This window comes from Pyrus communis, chromosome 4, assembly GCF_963583255.1.
Source record: "Pyrus communis chromosome 4, drPyrComm1.1, whole genome shotgun sequence".
NCBI lineage: Eukaryota > Viridiplantae > Streptophyta > Magnoliopsida > Rosales > Rosaceae > Pyrus > Pyrus communis.
Window position 1 is genome coordinate 2,790,070 of NC_084806.1, and position 13,347 is coordinate 2,803,416.

Below are 13,347 nucleotides of genomic sequence, written 5' to 3' on the forward strand. Positions count from 1 at the left end.
ACGAGTATAAGCAGCAGTACACCCCACCTCAATGGGAAAATGAGTGCAGAAATATGGGACAGTCTGGAGCAAATGTTGGAGGTAAGTTTCATTCCAACTTCCTGCGACTACAGTTTGTGAATCCAATGATCCTGCAATTGTTAATACGTGTGACCATTGTTCTCAAAATTTCCACCTAAGGATCTCGCTTGGGCGCCAGACGACTGGCCACAACCCCCATTAATTTTTAGGCGTTTTAAGTTAGGAAAATGCGGCTAGACCTGCCTAGACCCACCTAGTTCGCGACTCTCACTTAGACAGAAAATAAAAAAACTTCATTTTGCATTTTATTGTTTTAATAAATTGCAAGAGACTTACTTAATATTTAAATGAACATTCATTATACGTTTGTTCCTAATGTTTTCAATACGTTCTAATACTTTATAATTTATATTACATTGTATTTTACAACTTATGTATCTCAATACAATTATTATGTATTTTTTATATTATAAATAGACATTTATTTATGTATATATAATAAATTAAATTAAAATTTAAAAAACGCTAAACGGAGCCTGCATTTAAAACCTTGGTGTGTGAAGCAGATGAAAATTTGACTGCTTCCAGACAACAAGTCAGCATCTGTTCATGCTGCATTAAGCTATTGGGGTTGCATAAAAACACAGAATCGGAGAAACACTCGAGAAAAACTTTTCACCCCTGGCTTTTGCTTCCATTCCACATCTTTCCTTGGCTTTTGCTTCAGTGAAAGTGCTCGAAATCTGCTTTCTTTGCCAGCAAGTGGCATCAGCAGCCTAACATCCTCAGTAAAGTTCGATGCAGCGAGAAAATCAGTAACCCTTTTCATGTCAGGTTTTGACAATGTATTTTACTAAGCATATGAAATAAAGCTCACACAACTTCCAGAAATAACACTTCGTGTGAATGATCTAACTTAATTTCCTTTTGGCTTGAAATGGAGTGTTGATTGTAATACAAGCTCGATACGTATTAACATTTTTTGACATTAAGCGGCAAAGATGAAATTTACAGCAGAAAATAGAGACAAGAGAACAGAAAAAGAAAAAATTTCAAATAAATCATGATTCCTGATTAGTTTCTTCTGTTTGTCCATGGACACGTCCCCTTAGCTCTTCGAACGCCTTCATGCTCTCTGCATCAAAGCCTCCAGCAAACTGGAAACAGTTCCAATTTAGCATTCCAGTTCTATGCATTTTTCTCTAAGATTTCAAATCCTTCACATTTGAAAACTCTGAGTAATGGGAATTTCTACTTCTACTGTCTATTTTTACATAAAGAATGAGAAAAAATCAGTTATACCTGATGAACTCGGAAAGCAAAACGTACGCCTTGAAGTAGTATAAACTCTCTGTTTGGTTCCTTCTCAGGTCCACTCAATGCATCAAGTTCCGAAGCTACACGTTTCATGTACTTTCTTGCCAATTGCACAGATGAGAGCTTGATCTGCAATGGTAAAACTCTTACGTGAGCTCAATTTTGCCAGACAATGCATAACATAATCATACAAAATATTAACAGCAACTAAGCACAATAAATTTTTTGTTCTGAGTTTTGAAGCATACCTTGCCGACAACCCCTGAATCCAATAACCAATCAACTGGAATTCCAAACTCCTTGCACCGAGAAATAGCCATGTCCCTTGTACGCAAGAGAGCATATACACTCTGTTCCACCCTGGAAGCATATTAACAGAACACTTAAGAATAAAGAAAAAATTCGAAAAAGCATTTCCTCTAACCAGCACTTCAATGCATGAAAAGAAAGTTCATACTTCTCGAGCAACGAATACATCTTCTTCAGAGCAGCTTCACATGGGAGTTTGGGATCATCAACAAAAGTGGAGACTCGTTTCTCCAATTTCATCAAGTCTTGGTATTCAAAAGCTGCTTCTCTTAGTGCATCCACTTTTCCTTCAGGCCAATCAAAGTGCTTGAGGACAGCCCTTTCATCAACCTACCAAAGGCAGCAAGAGATAGCGAAGTGAGTCTGCTAGGAGGGTTTGTGAGTATATAATACCGAAAAGCATGCAATACAAAGGGAGTTCAGATTTAATGGTTTAGCAGTTGAGTCTGCTAGCCATCTGAGGAACATTTGAGTGCAATATATAATCCAGTGGATATGTAATGGCATACCAAAAAGGAGAGCTCTTCATCTAGCCAGTTCACAAATGCTACAAGATCTTCTATGTTTGTGAAGGAAGCTGCTCGAACTTCAGCTGCCAACGACATGACAAAATCACCTTGTGCTTCTACATCAGCTTTCACCTGTATCCAACACATAAAGTTTCAATCTTTGAAACATTTGGGTACTGGGCCCCATAGTTCATGCCTCATATAACAAGATAAATGAAATACAAAACAAAGTTCTACTCACAGCTAAAAGGAATGATGATTTGTTCTCAATCTCCCCAATCATATTGCTCCTTGCATCAGATACATTAGATGATGAAGATATTAAAGACGATGTATCCTTCTTTGCTTCACGTTTCATCAATGACTGATAGAATTCAACCAGCTCAGGAGCACGGTGTACTTTATCACCACTGCTTCCCCCCTTAGGCAGGCTTCCTGGCGGAGGCGGTGGACGAGGTGGTCCACCAGGTGGTGGTGGTGGTGGGCCACCAGGTGAAGGAGGTGGTACTCCACTTGGGGGACCGGAAGTTATACCAACAGGGGTACCTCCAGATGCTTTAGGAGGCGGGCGAGGTACCCTAGGAGGCCTCTTCTCAATTTGGGCAAGTTTCATCTTGGTTATTGATTGAGGATCAACAGCGTTACCATCATTAGTTTGGTTGCTTGAATCGCTGGAAATAACTGCCTTCTCCTTGATATGGGCAAGTTTTGGTGGTAAAGCTACTGATCTCTCCTTTTCAGCCTTGGCTCTAGGCTTGTAGCTCAAATTTACACTTGATTTGTCACCAAACTTCTCTACTCTTGCTTGCTCTGCCCTTTCCTTAATTTGCTTCTCTCTCTCTAAGGCCAACTTATGCCGGTCTTTGTAAGCAGGATACTTCTCATCTAGAACTCCTTCAACTGACTTTGACATCAACTGGAAAGATGATGCCACAGAATTAGGTGAGTCGCTGGAAGATATTTGTGTTCTAATGTTCGGAAGAGTGGGAGTTTGAGGGGAGTCATTAAGTTCCGGATCCATCTTCCCAAATGTAGTGATGGCCACACCATCACTTGCATTCCTTATCATCAAGGATTCCAGTGGGCCCCTTGGTCGAACGCTCATACTTGGTCTGCTTGGAGAGCCTCCAGAGAGAGATCTAGCTGGTGATGAAAGAACGCTAGAATCATCTTTGCTTTTTCCCCACCTTTTCAGCTTTTGCATTAAACTAGGTTTCTTGCTGAGACTACTATATCGACTCGTAGAACTATCAATAGAAACATTGTCAAAATCCTCACTTCCAGGGGAGGATGGATGAGAGAAGTTGCTCTCAAGATCTGTATCCCCTTGCCCACGTTCTGATCCTGCATACTCCAACATCAGTTGTTTGGCCTTCTCCCACGATTTGGGGCTCAGATTCTTGTTTAGATCACGAGCTGATACCTTTCCTTGAGGTGTCTGATAGTTCCGGAGCTCATACCTCAAGCATGCATTCACCCAACGAAGGTACACTAGTTCTTCAACTTCACTGAACCTGTTCATCTGAAGACCTTCCACTTGCTTTGATAGGTCCTCATTCGCATGCTTTAAATTATTGACCTCCTCTCTTACATTAGCAACCATTTCAGTCTGAAGAAAGTGTAAGAAAAACTAGTGTAAGTATTGTTTCATTCACAATACTTGTTAAACAGCCTGTGCATTTTCCACCAGCTTGCTGAATTATTTTCGATAAACAAAGAAATCATTCAATCTTTCTAGTCTCAAGTATCAACCCGTAACAGTCAGGGGCTATAGCCTAAACCAAAATAGCCGAAGCAAAAAGAAAAACTACATATCTGGACAAGAAAAAAACGAAAAACTTACATGCCAATGTTTTAAATCTTCTCTCTTTGTCTCATATACCAAAAAAAAAAAAAAAAAAAAAAAAAAAGAACAGAAAAGAAAGACGTGCACATAATGCAATGCAAGAAAGCAGTAAGACTAACCTCCGTCATGTTGGAGAGCATTGCTACTCTTGCTTCAGCAGCATCCAACTTGATGGTTAGTTCTCTCTTTTCGATTTGAAGTTCTTTGTTCTTTCTCTTAAGCTCCACAACTTCCACCTCTAATTGATTCACAGCTTTCAGCTTCTTTTCAATTTCAGCATCTTTTTTTACCGCTTCTTCTTCTTTTGCCTGCAAATTAGTTACTTGTTGTTTGAGCAACAGTAATTGGCCTTTTGTCTGGTTAGCATCAAGCTGAATCTGCCTCTGCAACTCCTTGATTTTGTACCGAGCTGCCTCTAGCTCCTTCTTGGTGGAAGCTCCCTGTGTAAGCTCTTCTTGAAGCTTCTTCCTCTCCTCCTGCAGCGAGTTAATAGTAATATTGAGCATGCCAATCTCCACTGTCTTAATCTTGAGTTGTCGTTGTAATTCATCAACGTCTGATTCTTGTTCCTTCAATCCATAGTACTCAAGTAATTCACCTTCAAGCTTTACTTCTCTTTCCTCCAATTCCTTTACCAGATTACGCAAATGTTCCAGCTCACTTGCATTGTTTGCCATCTCAGTTTCATATATGTCTTTCTCTTTTGTATCTGTCTTGTTAACAAGTAATGGGATTTCAATCTCCCCAGATAAAAGATCTTCAAATTCAGGTAAAATATCTTCATCTTGGATATCACCAGGTGAAATATCACTAGCATGGTTAAAAACACTGCTAATCAACTTAACCTCTTCCTCATCTTCCTCCTCCTCCTCCTCCTCCTCTTCTTCTTTCTGCAATATGTACCACTCTTAGTTAACTAAAAACAGATTTTTTTTTTTTTTTTCGAAGTAAAAAAAATTCCGAAACCTACAGGTAAAGGAAGGGAACATAAAATTTACTGCCAATGTTATGATGTTGCAAAAGAGATGGGACTTTGATAAAAGTTTGTTATGTACGTACATGCTTTTCTCTGAGGCTATCATTAGAATATGTAAGTCGCTCTTTGTCTTCCTTCTCGCTTTGATGGTTACTGTTTGCTTCACCATTTTCTAAGTTACAATATGACCATAAGAATTATAAGAATTAAGATTATTAAAAATTTGCAAAAAGAATGGGAAGTAAAACATAGCTCGTCTCTGAAACAATATTTACATAATATAATTTTTTTTTTCCAATAAATTAATAAAGAAGTGACATTTATGGAACTCATGGAGATGAATACCTGAATGCCTGCCTGTTGAGGCTGATGAACCTGAGTTTTTTATGCTGTGCTGCCTTGCTGCAATCGCTGCAATGGTAGCAGCAACCAAGAGGCTTAACCTGACTATCATGAAGGTATTGCAAATGGGGAAGGCTCAAGCTCTCACTCATCTATAAGGATAACCAACTTCCAAAACACCGCACTGCCAGCTTTTCCCCCAACACATAGCTGCTAATTTAAACCTTTAAGGCCCCGGAAATGCAGAAACAGCAACCCAGAATCTGTAATTCCCAAGAGAGATTAAGAAAACAATCCCTTTCCTATATCCATATCCAACTGTACACATCCCAGACCATTTGCATATATAAGTATATTAGTAGCCAAATCTAATTATGAAGTATAAACATTGCTGACACCATCAGCTATCACCTTCTGAGGTTTGTAGACCAAACATTAAAGAATGCTTACTTGGGCCAGGAAGTTCCTGATAAGTAAACAATCCAGCACAACTCTTAATGCTAAGAGCTACAGCAACCACCAATAACTAGTGGCCAATCTTCTCCAAAAGGATTGAAAGTTCACAATTGGTGGGTCCAAACATGTCACTGTAAAGATTTTAAGGAACATTAGCAGTTAAACAACCAAAGCTGATATGTTAGAAAACGTAAATTTTAACTGCAGTTACATGCATTCCTTACTTGTTTTAGGTAAACTCAAGATACCATTTTAATTTGGGTGGTCATATTTGTCTCAAGTGCCCAATGACATGGCCCAATCAATCAAGCCTTAGGTTGATCAGAAGCTCGAAAGACAAAACATGGCCAATCATTGCCCTCTGATCCATTTGACAAACTTGGTATCTGCAGAAATCAAACATAGATAAATGGTAAGAAATCAATCTGATATAAGGTGGGTCCAGAATCCCAAATGAAAGGACTCCTATTTCAAGTAAGCAATGTTTTGTTTGGCTGAAATTTTAATCCTCAGAGGTAGCTAAACACAATGCAAAATAAACCCAACTTTTGGGGGTGATTGACCTGCAAACCCACTTGCTTCCCCTTTTGGCATTTCCCTAAAAGCTTGTATCTTTGTGGTTGGTTTTTTGTGTAATCGTTAAGCAAGTGTTGCATATGATGGGTTGAGCATGCAAGACATGATTTTACCAATAAGTCTGTTCACATAGAAGTCTAAAAACATGGAATGTTCACATGGAATGTTCGGGATTTGCTTCTGAAAAGGCTAAAAACATTTCTTCTGACTGCGTTTGACAGAAAACATTAGAAGTGCTTCTGAGCCCCATAGAACGCTTTCTGAAAAAACACTTGTCGGATGCTTCTCCAAGAAGCACGAAGCACTTGAATTATCAACAAACATTCCGATGTGTTTCTAATAAAAGAACTTTTGGCATAAAGGCTTTTGAACAAAAGTGCATCCTACAAAAGCAATCCCGAACGAGCCCTTACTCCCACTCCAAACTTTGAGACCGAAATTTACCCCCAAAGTGTAAAATTATGACAGCATTCCCACAAAAACTTATGGATGAGATTTTGGAAACTGAGATTTGTGGTGGGAAGTGCGGCCAGCAAATGACCCATAAGGCCATAACATAACAAAGAATCATCCTTAGAATTGAAACCGAGTTGTTTGGCGGAGGAATTTGTGATTTGAACCTGTCAAAAGAGGACATAATGTTTGAGAAGAAAATTGCAGATGTGCAAATGCAAAGCCGGGGAGGGAAGATTACAAGGAAAATCGTTTTCTGGGTTATTAATCATGTGGGCCCCACAATCCACAGCAGGAGCCAAACTCCCATCATCTAAACATGGATTTTTGGGGCTGCGGTTTCTCCGTATGCTGGCCCTCAGAGAAGAGGAAGCTGCAACATACGCGAAAATTCTACTATGCTCCGGTGTATTTCTATGCACCACGATTTTTGGCCGTTTAATGTTGGTCAATGGATCAATGACGAAGAATTTAACGGCCAAAAACTCCGGTGCATACAAGAAAATTTTACAACATACAACTACAATATGCGTTTTCACCAGATGAAACAAACTGTGGTCACTTTCGGATTATCCAGTTGATAAGAAACAAGATGAAAAGGAAAAAGTACGTAAATTTGGAGGTGGGTGAAAATGCATACCATCTGGGCTTCTGAGAGACTGTAACAGCGGGCGAAAATACAGCTGCTTGTGGCCAGAGCTGGGATTTTTGACCGGAGAGACAGAGCAAGTGCAGTAAACGGGAGGAAGTGAACAACTGAGCGGGCATAACTTTCTCACCGCCTTGCGTTCCTATTTTTGTCACGGAAAACGGCTGACTGAATTTTGACCGCGACGCGTATGAAGTTACCCTTTTACCCCATCTCGGATGTGATTTTTCTTTTTTGGCTTTTTAGCCGAAACATTCCTGATATTAGTATAACTTCTTAGTGTAGTTTTTTAGATTTAAAATCAATATAAGTGATCCTTAAGTTTGTCTATCAACAATTATTTTGCTCTTTTTGTGAAAAATCTCCATTGAATTGAAAGCATTTTTCACAGAAGTCGAGGGGTTGATTTGACAAAAATATCCTCAATTCAACGAAAATTTTTCACGAAATGACCCAAATAGTTGACGGTGGACAAACACAAGGACCACTTCTATCGATTTTAAAGCTTAAGGATCAAAATAAAGAGATATCAATTTTAATGATTATTTTGGCTAAAAAGTCATTTCCTGTAGTGGTGAATGATGTGATTTTCTTTGAATGAATCTTTGTCTCATTGCTAATTCTATGTCATCGTGTCATGTGATATGAAAATTAAACACATAATTGTGTACAACATGTGACATCTCAAAATCTCTCCCATCCGAAAGTAGTTAATATTATTGTCATTAAAAGATATTTTTGACTAGTAAGTACTCCAAAAAAAACTAACAATTCGGCAACAGAACTGCTCATGCTCAGTAATGCAAGAGAAGCCATTGATAAAATACTAAAAGTCATAAATATTTTTGAAATTGCGATAGTCATTCCATCCAATTACGTCAAGATAAACAAGACGGATTCTATCCTAACTCGTTATGGCCAAGAAATAAAACGCAGCGCCAATAAATCCGTGAGAGATTATGGCATATTGGGATTGATTGTTTGGTCAAAAACTTTACACTCAAAAAGTTTTATGAAACATCAACAAAAGCTTCAGATATCACATTTCAACTGCGTTACTCAAAAGTATAACCGTCATAACAATATCACATTATTTTCCCGATTGATTTTCCTGATTGATTTTTCTGGATACATACAATGGACAAATCATTCAGATTGCTAATGCCAATGGCATTCTGCATTCGAAATTGTACAAACCTCCACCGGAAAATAATCAGATCTTCCTTGTGAATTGCTCAACTCGTGATCTTAAAAAAAAACGAGGATTAAATATCTCTACATCCCGTCAAGGGGCCTGGTCATCCCATTTCCACCTTCGTCCTACCTCCTCAAGTACCTTGGCACGAGCTTGGCTTCTTCTTGCTTCATCCTCTACCCACGATCTGCATCATTTTGTAAAATTATGAGGAATTGTATATCATATACATGCCATGATTAAAGTTTTCGGTTTTTGATGAAGCTTCATAACAATTTCCTGTTGTATGTTACAGAAAAGTTGAAGCTACTAGATGCAAAACGTGCTTTAGAAAGTAAAAATCGAGAGCAATAACCAAACCTAAACTCGAAATGTTCCTAATTATGACTACAATTTATCACGCTCTCGAGTAAAATATGTGTCTATGCATTATTATGAATAGCTGCAGAGATGGGTGATACCTAAGGATCCGAATAGCTTCTATCTCAGCTTCAAGTATGGATTTCCTATCAAGCATACTTTCCTGCTTTGTCTCTAAATCGTTGAGCGTATTCTGCAAATCACAATTCTCAGCAACGTAAGTAGACCTCTCAGATGCGAGCTTTTCAGACATCTCATTGACCTCTTTCTTGAGACTGAGAAGTAATTGCCTCTGGCAGTCCATAGCTGCCTTCTCCTTTAAAATCTCGGAAAAATTCTTTTCTTGGATAATCTTCTCCTGTTCCAAATCACTAAGGGCAGCAAGATAAGCCTTCTCCACCTCAAGACCACGGGTTTTCTCTGCATTCATTTTCTCATCCCAAAACTTTTGTATCTCTTCCCTATCAAGCAATTCGGACCTGATAACTTCCATCTCAGCCTTCCTTGCAGAATTTTCAGCCTTTATTCTCAACAACTCACAAGAAATTGATTCCACGATCCTGCCACTTGTCAACGCCACTGCTGCTTGTGCTTTTGTTGAAGGTTTGTTTGGCTGAAGCCGCTTGCACTGTCCTGCAAGATAATATGTCATGGGGTTCTTAGAATAGACCTCGTACATACAGAGAAACAATAACATTCATGTGATCCTATATATCTGCTTGTTAGTTTTCAAAAGTAAACGTAAGTAATTCATCAAGTTCGATAGCATCTAACAGATCTTCCTTCTCTCAGTTTAGTGCCTTTTATCAAATCCTCACACTTGCTTTTCTTCTATCTTTAAAGACTAAAGCAACCTAACTTCCTTAGATTGTACTTCAAATGACAGCAGTAGCAAAAGCTCACCAAAATGTACGAATAACAACTCAAACACATGATATATGCGTGTTTAATTTTATGCATATTTCTTTATTCGTGTGCGATGTGTGCATGCTTGAAATTGTTAAATTAATTTATAGACAAAGAAACTGGGAAATACCAAAAACTTTTCTGAGTATGCTATTTTCCTCTGTCAGCATGTCTCTATATAGTCCTGCTGGTGCATCTGAACTGATCTCTTTCACATCCATAAAACCTACTGTTGCTGTGGTTGATATCTGGACTGTAAATAAGTCAGGTTTTAAAACCTATGAAGAGGCATACTTTACTCTTGGGGGAAAAATCACCCATTGATGATAATGTTCGATGCCTTCTTTACCTTCTGTATTACTCCGGGCAAAAAGTCATACTCTAAATGGGCCTTCCAATCAATTAGGTCTTGTCGAGAGATAAACCTGCAGCACAATGTATTGTTTTAGTATAGATTATAAAAGGAAACTCAAAATATTAAACAAAAATCAAGAATACTTTCTACCTCTCAGGTGAAAAATTGATGTTTCCATGGCCATTTAGACCATCATTACTGGAGCTCTTCTGTGATAACTTGCTAGGGATGACACCAGCCTCCGCCAGGGCTTAGGGACACGATGCAGAAGCAAAGTTTCGAACTTCAATCTCTATAGAACAAAGACCTATCAATTGCAGGTAAATGAATCAATCCTTACCTTGAATGGACCCAAAATCTGGGTCTTCGATATTCACATCATCAAATGCAGAAACTATGGATCCAGCAAGTGAAACTGATGGGACAAGCCGGTGCTTTGCATTCCTACAAAGTAAATAAAAAATATCTAAGGAAAGACCACCCTAAAGATCTCATCAAAACAAATAAAATATATTTCAAGGAGTGTATGTATAAATTAATACCTTTCAAGTGATGAGCTTAATTGAACTAGCCATCTTGCATATTCCCTTCTAGTACACAATTCATCAGCCTTGACATCATCTTCAATAATCTGTGTACCTTAATTACAGTTGACAAAATCATGCTCAGAACTCGACCCAAAGCCTCAGTGATATAGAACATTAAGGACAAGACAGGTCCAAAATTTGAAGAACATAAAAACGTCACTGATAGTGAAAAGTAAAATAATCCTCCTTTACAAATAACAATTGTAAGTTCCATGGGTATTCAAAATTATTATTTAAACACTGTTCCAATAAACTTGTTATCAGTGACTATGCCACTCATATCTCAGCACCGTTTTGGTTTTTAAGCTTCTGTTCCTTGGTCTTTACTTCAAAAATGCAGACAAGACTAAGAAATATCAGCACCTTAAAGGCCCTACTTAGATGCACTTAGGCATTGAAATGGACAAAAGCTAAGAAGAAAAAGCAGAGAGACTCAGTCCAGACTTGACAGCGCTCAATAAAGAAGCACACCTTCAATTTCTTCAAAACTGCCAGAGCTTCCTGTTGAGTAGAATCCACAGCAACTGGGATTATAATGCGTTCAAGCTTCTTCACGGATGCTGAATTAGACAAAAGACAAGTAAGAAAATCTCCCGGAATTCATCAATATAAAGATAATTCAGATATTGAAAAGGAAGTTGAACTGCTAAAGAAACGTTCAATTTGATGTACCTGAAGTAACATTTCCGCTATCAGCTATAGGAACAGTCTGTGGACTTGCCTCAGGGACCATGGCATACTCATCCAATGCTCCTTGGTTTGCAGTTTCAGTATCAGAGTCCCGACTCAATATCCCGTGAAAAGCATGCAACGGACTCGTAATTTGAAACTTAAAACCTACAAAAGGAGAACAATGTAGTATGCCCAACCCAACACACAATTTAGCAAATGCCTGATCATTCAAAACTACTAGAGCTGTTACCCTAACATCAAGTAACCAAATTAACCTGATTGAACAATACTTCACTAAATGGAAACTTAATATCACTAGTAACTCATCAAAAGAACCAATACATGAAAACGCAGACCTTTCTTAGACAGCGAGAAGTAAGCAATGGCGGCGACTACTATCGCCAGTGAAGCCCCAATGCCCCCAATTACAAATTTAGGCAACCCTGCCACAACGCAACAAATTAAAACAAAAGTCTCAATCTTTATGTTCAATTTTGCAAAAGTAATTAAATTTATGAGTAATCAAGACCTGGGTTTTTACGGGGAACCGGAGAATCGACGATTGCCCAACCGCCATAGTCGCCGTTGGCTGATTGGTCCGAGGGGAACCATGAAATGTCGAGGTTTCGCTGGGCGAGCGAAGCAGAGAAGCGCGGTCTGGGCCTTGTGGATTTGGGTTTCAGGAGAATTAAGTTCGGGGAGAGAGTGCGGCGTCGTAGGAGGAAGGAAGTGTATGTGGGAAGGAAAAGGGAGGAAGAAGGTGGCGCACAAGATGAGCACATGATTATTGATTACTTTTTATTTGAACGAGATTTGGGGATTAGGGCTTTGGATTTACGGTGGGAACTGGGAACGTGAGAAATGCCGAAATTTGTAATTGCCGAGAGAGAGAGAGAGGGAGAGGGTTTTAGGGTCGGGGACTGGGAGGTGGGAAGTAGCGGGTGGCAATGGCATCTGTTTGGTCACAAAAAATGAAATATCCATCACGTTATTTAACTTTTAACTTAATTAGAATAATAGTTCGTCAATTAAAAATTTATTATCATTGATCTCTTAAGTTATCAAAACTTGCATTTATAATCATTTTCGTTAACTCGGTCAGAACCTTTGTCAAAATTACACATGGAAGAACCATTGCTACAATCAGGTTAAAGTTGAGTGATCACAATTTTCTTATTTCATTTTTCATATTTGTCCTTTAATTCAATCTCACGTGCAAGGTACGTGACTCATTTGACAGGGTTGACGATGGCTATATTGCTTTCTTACAAAGATGACTAGATGCGTAAAAAATAGAACAAAATTTGATTAAGAATAGGAAGACATGCCCCCTTGATTTAATCTGCGTGGCACATGACTCATTTGCCGGAAAGTTTTACGGAGTTGACAATGACTAAATTGCATTCTTACAAATATGACTAGATGAGTAAAAAATCAGAAAAATTGTTTAGACACATTCCTCTTTGTTTGTAAGAATGTCAACTTCTCCAAAGGCCCCCCGTTTCTGCCGTTGCCACCGCCAAACTGTATGTGTAGAGTCCGACGAAGAAGTGCCACGGCAACACCCTTACCCTCACCGCGTGAACTTCCCCTCGATGCCAGAAGCTCAGGAATCCCATCAATCACTGCAAATCGGAAATCTAATAAGGTTGAGGGAGGGCAGTTTGCGACTTCTATAAGAAACACTTATGCCCATAAGCGTGTCGGAAATTACTATTGAAAATTCAAGTTCTTTCTAATGTAGCACCACCATAAAGCACTTTTACTGAAAACGTTTTTGGCTTAAGCTAATTAATTGTAGCTTAAGCTTATTCCATT

General features: G+C 38.8%; 2 protein-coding genes across 3 annotated transcripts; both read right to left on the bottom strand.

Annotated features, from left to right (window-relative positions):
* Positions 1–846: 846 nt before the first annotated feature.
* Positions 847–7,582, bottom strand: LOC137731540 (protein CHUP1, chloroplastic-like). 2 transcript variants are annotated; one of them, XM_068470663.1, is made up of 12 exons: positions 7,446–7,582; positions 6,001–6,162; positions 5,771–5,907; positions 5,324–5,583; positions 5,062–5,150; positions 4,122–4,892; positions 2,398–3,765; positions 2,157–2,288; positions 1,796–1,977; positions 1,587–1,698; positions 1,324–1,467; positions 847–1,178 (listed from the first exon to the last, which is right to left on the bottom strand). In XM_068470663.1, the coding sequence occupies exons 4-12, from the start codon at positions 5,430–5,432 to the stop codon at positions 1,083–1,085; spliced, it is 3,003 nt and encodes a 1,000-aa protein (XP_068326764.1). In that variant the 5' UTR covers positions 5,433–5,583; positions 5,771–5,907; positions 6,001–6,162; positions 7,446–7,582; the 3' UTR covers positions 847–1,082. The 2 variants fall into 2 exon arrangements, with proteins under 2 accessions (XP_068326764.1, XP_068326765.1); XM_068470664.1 differs by having other exon boundaries at positions 5,324–5,907.
* Positions 7,583–8,473: 891 nt separating this feature from the next.
* Positions 8,474–12,475, bottom strand: LOC137731541 (uncharacterized). The gene is made up of 11 exons (XM_068470666.1): positions 12,059–12,475; positions 11,886–11,972; positions 11,530–11,694; positions 11,329–11,417; positions 10,813–10,901; positions 10,611–10,714; positions 10,421–10,520; positions 10,265–10,340; positions 10,046–10,163; positions 9,111–9,642; positions 8,474–8,836 (listed from the first exon to the last, which is right to left on the bottom strand). Exons 1-11 carry the CDS (start codon positions 12,309–12,311, stop codon positions 8,740–8,742), a joined length of 1,710 nt encoding a protein of 569 aa, XP_068326767.1. The 5' UTR covers positions 12,312–12,475; the 3' UTR covers positions 8,474–8,739.
* Positions 12,476–13,347: the final 872 nt, after the last annotated feature.

Bases quoted from the DNA above. Each gene is read 5' to 3' on its own strand.
- LOC137731540 (XM_068470663.1), bottom strand. From the start codon at position 5,432: ATGATAGTCAGGTTAAGCCTCTTGGTTGCTGCTACCATTGCAGCGATT. The intron at 1,468-1,586 runs GTATGCTTCAAA...TTACCATTGCAG, and splicing joins ATTCAGGGGTTGTCGGCAAG to ATCAAGCTCTCATCTGTGCA. The intron at 1,179-1,323 runs GTATAACTGATT...AACTGTTTCCAG, and splicing joins TTGCTTTCCGAGTTCATCAG to TTTGCTGGAGGCTTTGATGC.
- LOC137731541 (XM_068470666.1), bottom strand. From the start codon at position 12,311: ATGTGCTCATCTTGTGCGCCACCTTCTTCCTCCCTTTTCCTTCCCACA. The intron at 11,695-11,885 runs GTCTGCGTTTTC...CTCCTTTTGTAG, and splicing joins CTTCTCGCTGTCTAAGAAAG to GTTTTAAGTTTCAAATTACG. The intron at 10,902-11,328 runs GTGTGCTTCTTT...TAAGGTACACAG, and splicing joins CAGTTTTGAAGAAATTGAAG to ATTATTGAAGATGATGTCAA.